General features: G+C 43.2%; 1 protein-coding gene across 1 annotated transcript; it reads left to right on the top strand.

Annotated features, from left to right (window-relative positions):
• Positions 1-1,983: 1,983 nt before the first annotated feature.
• On the top strand, positions 1,984-3,377 carry LOC127641609 (uncharacterized). The gene is made up of 4 exons (XM_052124585.1): positions 1,984-2,233; positions 2,428-2,847; positions 2,961-3,100; positions 3,239-3,377. Exons 1-4 carry the CDS (start codon positions 2,123-2,125, stop codon positions 3,375-3,377), a joined length of 810 nt encoding a protein of 269 aa, XP_051980545.1. The 5' UTR covers positions 1,984-2,122.
• The last annotated feature ends 6,370 nt before the right edge of the window (positions 3,378-9,747 follow it).

The raw sequence follows: 9,747 nt of genomic DNA on the forward strand, positions 1-9,747 counted from the left end.
TCCAAATATGTGACCCGTCCACGGAAACCAGTGACACAAATTCGGCAGCACAACTTGTGAGCAAAATGAGAAACAAGTGTTTTTTCCAAAATTGGTGATTTCCGCTTTTTTGCAGAATCTGTTAGTTGAGATCATGAAGAAGCCTCTCCATGTTTGAGATAACAGTATTGGTATATTTAAAAGCGTACATTTTGAGGTTGAAATCGACTTGTTTTTGGAGATTCTAGCATGCAGTAGGCGTGTCATTGTCTGTGTGTATTTCCGTACTGAATAGCGCCGGCGCTTTTGCCCCGCCCCCAACAAGCGTGGCTACTTATTATGCAGCGCTCTAGCCGGCTCTATCTGATATCAAAATTCAATGAAGATGGGCGCCGCAAAGAATGTCGCAGAGCGAGCTGAACCGTGGCGTTACAACGAAAATGTTTTGAAGTACTTCTTCGACAAGCGGATGCTTATGAACAAGCGTTCACTGATTCTGAAAGACGATCTGGCGGCGATGAAAGTGGCATGATAAGACTGAATAATATCCCTAATCTACAACTGGCGAAGATGAAGGCGAGGAAGAATGTATCGGACTGGCGTCAGGCGAGTTGGACCGTAAGATATCAGAGGCTATATCGATAGTAACATTTGATGGGGATATAGATAGAGAAATGGGGAAAATCCGTAACTTTGACTGTAAATGTTACACGAGGAGAAAAGAGAACTCTCTGCATGGGAGACAGTCTTGTAGCCAGAAGCTTTCTCCAGACATTATGTACAACATACGGCTGGATTCTTTAGCTCTTGAGGAAAAGAGTGGCAGGACATACGAATTATTGGACATTTAGAGGCAAACAGGCGCACAGTGCAAACTTCGGAGATGGTTACATCCACAAAGAAGACCCGACAAAGAGAAAGTGTGCCCGAGCGACTTATTTCATTGGAGGCAGCGAGATCTGCAAGAATACTTTTCTGTTTCTTATGGGGTGAGTTTCCATAAACATCAAAGTTTGTGGTTTTTGTTCATTCTAAGAACACGTACACGTTATCTCATGTTTAGTCCATGTTTAGACCTTCCAATACCTACCTATTGTTTTTAGCTAGCTCAGGACTGTCGTTTTAATTGTAGCGTTAGCTGCTAATCGTTAGCATCATATCACTTGCCAAAACCCCCATTACTATAATGAGCTTTAAGATGGTAATGTGAGCTTCTGCTATTAATTTGAATAATGCTTCAATTGCTTGAATTGACTGGTGTTAATGACTTAATTTAGGATTTTTTAATCCTTTGACTCGAACCAGGTCTAACCACTAACTGAGGTCTAAACCAGGACTAAAACAAGACTAAACCAGGAAGTACAGATACAAGCTCTAAAGTAAGTAAAAGTAAAAAGTATTCATCATAAAATTTACTTCAGTAAAGTAAAAGTACCTATAATTTGTACAATACATTTTGATATAGGTGACAAGATGCCTGTTAGCAAGACCATGATGTTAAACGTTTTTCTTATTTCCCCCTTTTTTCAGCATTGGCAGAGACACCCTGGCTGATATAGTCAAACACTATGAGGAGAATGGGGCAAGACCACGTTTGAGGAAGAAGCACTCATTGCCACGTCCACCAGCCAGGTTCATCAGCCCTGAGGATATCAACAGAGTTGTGGACTTCATAAAACACTATGCAGAAGACAATGCCATCATGCTGCCTGGCCGACAGCCTGGGCATAAGGATTGGCATGTGAAGTTGCTGCCAACTCATGTGTCCAAGGCCTCAGTGTGGCGTCTCTACGTGAAGTCTGCTAAGGAGCTTGGTATGTGTAAACATTGATTTAAAATTGAGTGCTTATAAAGTGAAATAATCGCGGAGCACTATTAGCAATTACAATACAATTAACCATAAGCAATATCTGTTTTTCAGGTGGCGTGCAGTTTGTAAAACCAGCTTCAAAGCACTGTGGAACCGACTTCTCCCACACATCAAAAGTTGCGGCCATGCACAGATCTCTGCTGGCAGTGCCAAAGCAATAACGAGCAGCTGATACGAAGTGCAAACCTCCCAGATGATAGAAAGTCTGAAGCAGTAAAGAAGCAACAAGATCATCTTTCCCTTGTGCAGAAAGAGAGGGCTGTGTACAACGACATGACTGCTGCCTGCAGAAAGATTTGCTCTGGCTCCAACCTGTCTTTTGGACCATCCCTACCAGCAAGCAAGAAGATTAGGATGCATTACAGTTTTGATTTTGCTCAGCAGGTAATATTTCACACACATTTACTTCACTTTACTTTATTAATGTCCCTTAAAGGGCGATTTGGTGCATGAGAATAAATAGTGCAAATGCAGAATAGCATCAATATAGTAAGTTTTATCTTTATTAGACAATTATGAATAGATGCAAATTTAATTTAATCTAATCCAAGTTCCCTCTCTCCCTCTGTCTCCTACAGTTACACTTTCCCTCAAACCCTCTCCAGCCAGGACCAATGTACTTCCTGACCCCACGGAAATGTGGCCTATTTGGTGTTTCATGTGAAGGGCTGCAGAAACAGGTGAATTACCTGATTGATGAAGGCATGTCATCTACTAAGGGAAGCAATGAAGTCATCAGCTACATGCATCATTTCTTCGGCAACTTTGGAGTTGGAGAAACAGAGGTGGATCTTCATTGTGACAACTGCAGTGGGCAGAACAAGAACAACTTCATGCTCTGGTACCTTGCCTGGCGGGTTGGACACAAGCTTCACGATAAAATTGAAATCCACTTCCTTATTGCTGGCCACACCAAGTTTTCCCCTGACTGTGGCTTTGGACTCATCAAGCAAGCCTACATGAAGACAAGAGTCAACACTTTGGCAGACATCGCTGAGGTACTTTAACTTTACTTTGCTTTAATGACTTCAGTGCTGTTTTCTGTTCTGCTTCAATGAAACATTTAACTGAAGATCTTTTTTTCTTCCTCTCTTCTCTTTTTTGTCATCAGGTTGTGGAAAACAGCTCTCCTGTGAGTCACCTCAATATCCCACAGCTTGTTGGAACGGCAGAGGGCAAAGTTTTAGTCCAGACCTTCGACTGGCAGCAGCATCTGACTCGCCACTTCCGTGAGACTCCCACAGATCAAGAGTTATCAGCACTTCAGGTAATTGAAACTTTCACATTGTGTACACACAATATAACATAGCAACAACATACACATGACAGTTTTTTATAAGAAAATACTTTGCCATGTTTAAAATGTCTTATGTGCTTTTTCTGTCACAGCTTTGAAGCCAAGAGACCAGGTGTGGTGCTTGCAAAAAGTCACCGTGATGCACAACCTGTCGAATATCAGCTACTGCTGCTGACGGAGCAGATCTGCCCCCTGTCGACGGTCTTCCTGTCCTTGCCCCACCTGGACTGAAAATTGACAGGCAGACCTATCTATATGAAAAAATCAGGCCATTCTGTGCTGACGAGGCAAGAGACATCACATGCCCAGCCAAGGGTCACAACACAGAAGAGTCCACAGAAGAGGATGCTGAATGTAATTTCATTGGACTGTGTCACAAAGACCTTTTTCTTGTTTACAACACCTGCAATGTCACTTTATCAACCAACCACCTGAATTTAGTTTTACATTCTTGTATGAAAAGCACTCAGTGTACATAAGAGTTGCCTATACAGTTTTATCGGTAGATGCTAAGAGACATTTATTTATTACCTGTTTGCAAACTTTTTTTTTTCTTTGATGGCACATTTTCCTGACCTTTTGCTCCCCCTGTGCTTTACAGCTTTACAGGGGAGCTTTACGAGGTATGGCTTATCTAAATGAGATGTAAATGAGCCCTATTGTCACTCCCAGCAGCAGAGAGAGGTGAGAACTGCACAATCTTTTGAGGCCGTTTTCTCCCCTTTTAGCTTTTTTGAGTGCCTACCTTCAAATGGCCACAACTTCTCCAAATATTGTCAGATTTCCATGTGTTACAAATCGTTGGAAAGCTTGGAGACTACACTTTCAGAATCTGTGAATAACTCAAAATGCCCCAAAACCGACTTGTGTCCCTACTTTCCGTGATCGGTCACATATATTTCATGCGCAAGTAATTTTGCTCATCTACCCGCAACAGGTGGGTGACCTGTAAGATGTCTCAGAGTGACACATGACAAGAAATAATGTTAGTCAAAAAGACAGGCGCTTGAAGAAACACACTTTATTATATTTTTAAGAACAAACAAAAGAAATCGTGTCTAATTTGATGTTTGTTCAGAGGCATGCAACAGGACCCTGTCTTGTGGAGCAAGCCCATGTAAAGAGTTATCACTCCTTTTTATCTGTTTCATTCAACTGAAAACTGTTTGCAAGACTAATGTAGTTTATGAGAATGCTGCAAATGATCTCCGATCATCTCGTGAGGTACTGTGACGTAGAAGTTCACTCTTACACATTTTGAAGGCAACTCTGCAGACACGTTGACCTTGAAGTTAAAATTTTGTTCTATTTTGTTTTCTTTAGGCAGCATAAATTGTATTACCAAAATGCAAAACAAACACATTTGATAAGAACACACATTAGGCAGCATTTTTGGGAACACAAGGGAATTTATAAGGCTTAATTATTATGATGATTATTATAATTATCTTTACATTTATAATTGTCTTTAGTTTTAATTTGCAACTGTTGCCGCATACTGATAATTGCGTGATGGCAATTAGGGCCATTGGAGACAGTAAATGTATAAATGATTAAATGAGGTGGTTATATAGAAGATTATTTAATCACTTCTTTATTTTAATTGCTTTTTTCATTTTGTTTAAAGTGCAATTTAAATTTAGATATGTCTTTTAATTTCTTTCGTGTTTCAATACATTTATTGAATTTTTAAAGCAAAAACATTTCACCGACCTTGGGGTTGACTATATAATTGGATATCATGATAATTTAAATGTGATAATTATAAAAATATTTTAAATATTTATTTAAATATTTTTTATTCCTGGATAAGGTCGATTTCTCTACAGTGGTCACAGTCTCTGCCTCGTGTGTCTGGGCCACAATCACAGTGAGCCAGAATTTGTGGATGATTCATGCTCTCACTGCGAGAACCTAACCATGGCAGCGTTGTGGTCATGGCTTTCGTTCTTAAGAGGAACGCCACTCCAGCCGCCACCTGCATCACTGCTTCTTCCCACGGGATTGAGGATGACCCGGCAGGCGATGGAGGTGATTTGGGGATGACAGCGGACTCGGTTTCGCCGGGAAAATCCCCATGAACCACCCACCCCCCGGCACACTTGTTGACTTCCGTCCGAGCTGTATGATGAGTTCACTGCAAGTTTACCAGGTCAAGGCACTCAAGGTACACTGACGTGTTGCAGGAATTGTGCTTGGCGAGCGACCTCACCCTCCGGACCCACGAAAGTCACAGCGCGAGACACTCGGGTAGGCCATGGCCCCCTCGGTGGTCCATGATTGTCATCTTTGGCTGAACCTGGTCAAGATGCGGGAAGTAGACAAAGCTCGCTTTCTCAACGCCCTCGTCTCCCAGCTCGGTCTATTCGGCAACACCGCTGATGTCTTCACCTAGTAGTTCTTGCCGGTGAAGAAACAAACAGAAGCCATTGCCCACATCATGCCCTGCCGCCACTCTAGCGCGGGCCGTGCTCCGTCTGCTTACTGAGGGCATCCTCCAGCAGCTTCCAAACATAAGGCAGCTCCGCCTCAACCTGGGCCCAGCTCTCAGCCCCAGCATCGAGCGCCCTGCAGGAAGCGCATGCCCCCATCTCCCGAATGTTCTCGAGGACCCAGAAGGCTCCCAAGCATTCCAGAGACGGATGACCCAGGGAACGAGATGTTTGCTCCGGAGCTGGTAAGCAGACCACTCCGTCCCCCGGTGGAGGGCTGGGAGGATAATTCTTATTTAAAGTTATTTCCTTTGCCACACCCCCTTCGGGCTGCAGTACCCACATTCTCAATAAAATAGCAATTTCCTTGTTTCCTGGGTAATCTGGCCCGCAAATGCCGTTCTCACAGCAACCCGGTGCCAAAGTTCAGCAGTCCGGCACCCCAGACCACGGACCTCTTGCCTCCGGACCCATGACTACTGCCCACCAGCCGGCCAGTTCTGACAAGTCTAGAGGACGCCTACACCGGACCTCCTCCTCAGTCACTAACCCGCCCTTTGCCGGGTGTGTGGAGCAAGGTAAGCAGAGCTTGGATGCGTGGCTCTCACTTCCCAACCTGTCGGCTGGCTGGCCAGGACCATACAGCAGGTAAGCAGTTCCACAACTTAGGAGCCACGACTGCAAAGGCACGATCACCTTTCAGTTTCAATTTGGACCTGGGGACACTCAAGAGCCTCAGATCAAGCAATCTTCCAGGTTGGAGAGCAGAAAATTGATCAGACAAATAGGAAGGGGTTAAACCATTTAAGGACTTACAAATTATATTTTTTATTCAATTCTGTAGCTGAATCAGCAGCCTATTATGCTACTATGAAAATTGTTAATACTTTATTATTACTCTAACTAATAAACTTATACATAATACACAATAAACTGTTGAACATTACTACACTCATATTAGCTACAATGCTTATGTTAACATGTTATCTAGTATTACATATACAGTATAGCCTACATAAAATGAATGGTTATTTGTTTATTTGTGTACTGTTTTGTGCTTTTCTGTGTACAGTGAAATTGTTTTCCTACTCAGAAATTTAAATTAAATGATTTGATATCATGAGAAAAAGGCACCACCGACAGCAGTAAAAGTTTAAAAATAAAATAAGAGCATCAAAAACTAGCAGGGATGCAATGCATGCAGTATTTTCACAAAGTTTAATTACATAAGCATTTAAATGCGATATATATATATATATATATATATATATATATATATATATACGCATTTAAATGTAACTTATGTATATACAGGTATATATACTGTATATATAATTCCAGAACCAGACAGTTCTGCCCAGAAATTTTCAATCAGATTGAGGTCAGGGTTTTGTGATGGCCACTCCAATGACTATGTTGTCCTTAGGCCATTTTGCCACAATTTTGGAGGTCATTGTCCATTTCCATTTACATTTATGCATTTGGCAGATGCTTTTATCCAAAGCGACTTACAGTGCACTTATTACAGGGACAATCCCCCCGGAGCAACCTGGAGTTAAGTACCTTGCTCAAGGACACAATGGAGGTTGAGGTGGGAATCGAACCAGTGACCTTCTGATTAAGAGTTATGTGCTTTAGCCCACTATACCACCACCACTCCATTTGGAAGACCCATTTGCTGCCAAGCTTTAACTTCCTGACTGATGTCTTGAGATGCTGCTTCAATATATCCATATTATTTTCCTTCCTCATGATGCCATCTATTTTTGGAAGTGCACAAGTCCCTCTTGCAGCAAAGCACCCCCACAACATGATCCTGCCGCCCCCATGCTTCATGGTTGGGTGCAAGCCTCACTGTTTTCCTCCAAACATTAGGATGATCATCATGACCAAACAGTTCGAATTTGGTTTCATCAGACCAGAGGACATTTCTCCAAAAAGTAAGATTTGTGTCCCCATGTGCACTTGCAAACTGTGGTCTGGCTTTTTTATGGTAGTTTTGGTGCAGTGGTTTCTTCCTTGCTGAGCAGCCTTTCAGGTTATGTCGATATATGACTCATTTTAATATGTAGATACTTGTCTAACTGTTTCCTCCAGCATCTTCACAAGGTCCTTTGCTGTTGATCTGGGATTGATTTGCACTTTTTGCATCAAACTAGATTCATCTCTAGGAGACAGAATGTGTCTCCTTCCTCAGTGGTATGATGGCTTTGTGGCCCCATGGTGTTTATCCTTGCGTACTTTTGTTTCCACAGATAAACGTGGTACCTTTATGCTACGTTCACACCGTACGCGAATAGTGTGTCAAATTCGCGCCTACCGCGTCTAGTTATATGCTTGACCACTTTGAATCCATCTGCGCGTCAAGAGCGAAATTGACGCGCATAAAAAACAAACATTTGAAGCGAAATTTACGTGCGTGACGCGCGTCAGAGGCGAAATCCGATGACGGCCATCTTTTTACAAGATGGCTTATGTTGATCGAGCATTCGTGGAGAGAGTCACCGCTCTGTATTTGCTCTGGAGAGCAGAACAGCGGCGTATGGGTCGTCGTCGCCGTACTTGGGTCCACCAGCGGGAGCGGGACATGCTGGAGAGGAGCCACTGCCAGGTCTGGGTCGGGTTGCGCCAACAACTCCTCCAGAGAGGCACTCCGGGTGAGGGATGTCTTCATGGCACACTTCTCGGTGGAGGGAGCAGTACCATGGCAGCCGGCGGAGTAGCGTTTGAAGTCCTCCTCATGACTTCCCCACAGCGGCTCTTTTAAGAGCCACCCACAAACTCTATAAAGAGCTAAACTATCTAAAAATAGTCCATTATTATTATATTTTTTTTCCCAGGTTGTCAGCCCCAGTTCCAGGATGTCAGGTCCACAACATGCACATTTATTAAGTTGAGACTTTTTAAAAAATGTCAGGTTTTCCATGGTAGTATATCAGGTTAACCCTCAGAGCCCGACGGCATCGTCCACGACATCACACGGCACCTCCGATAAATATTTATATAATTTGATGAAAGTTTTATCGATTTTCTTACCGTTTTTTCCAGCAGAAAGCTAACGAGCTAGCCATCACGGGGGTGTCTTTGGTGTCTTTGTAGCCTTTACAGAAGGTTTTCTATCCAGCCCGGAACTTGTGCCTCTTTTCGGAGTTTTTCAGCAATAAATCCAAACACTTACATCCAAGATTTATCCACTTCATGTCCATAATTTATCAATTCTCCATAGTTTTTGCGCTAGCTTCGATGATAGCTGCCATTTTGGATATCACATGATGCTTGCGTGAGGTTGTTGACCAATGACAGGCTGATCCGGTCTTCCACGTTGGTGTGCGTCATTGCGCATGAACCAAGCTCTGATATTGTGGAGAGAAAGCATGCGGCAAAGTAGTTTTGAGAGAGAGAGAGGCGACGCGGCAAAGTAGTTTTGAGGAGAGAGAGAGAGAGAGAGGCGCGCGGTCTCTCTCTCTCTCCTCAAAGTAGTTTTGAGGAGAGAGAGAGAGGATGCGCGGCATAATAGTTTTGAGGAGAGAGAGAGAGAGAGAGAGAGAGAGAGAGACGCCAGTCTCTCTCTCTCTCTCTCTCTCTCTCTCTCTCCTCAAAGCTAGTTTTGAGGAGAGAGAGAGAGAGATGCGGCAAAATAGTTTTGAGGAGAGGTAATAGTTTTGAGGTAATAGTTTTGAGGAGAGTAATAGTTTTGAGGTAATAGTTCATTGTAATAGTCATGACCAAAAAGGATCCTAGGGGCACCATCAGGTGGATCCGTGACGGCCCTCTGGTTTTTGTAAAGTGGATGGACACTCGGGAAGTCTCTGTCTGCTCCACAATTCACCCGGCCTTCTCTGGCAACACAGTTCAGAGAAGGGTAAGAACTCAGGATGGAGGCTGGAACACCAAATCCATTCCATGCCCAACCCCTGTCACTGAATACAACAAGAATATGGGAGGTGTTGATCTTTCTGATCAACTCATCCAATACTACTCAGTTCACCATAAAACTATGAGATGGTACAGGACATTGTTTTTCCATTTTTGGACATTGCTGTGACCAACAGTTACTTACTTCACAAGGAAGTTTGTGCAGAGAAGCAGCAACAGCCCATGACCCACAAGGCTTTTCTGGAGGAGCTGACAGCCCAACTCTGTGGTGTTACAGTTGCTGTTCCCCCACC

The sequence above is a fragment of the Xyrauchen texanus genome, unplaced genomic scaffold (genome assembly GCF_025860055.1).
Source record: "Xyrauchen texanus isolate HMW12.3.18 unplaced genomic scaffold, RBS_HiC_50CHRs HiC_scaffold_1158, whole genome shotgun sequence".
Taxonomy (NCBI): Eukaryota; Metazoa; Chordata; class Actinopteri; order Cypriniformes; family Catostomidae; genus Xyrauchen; species Xyrauchen texanus.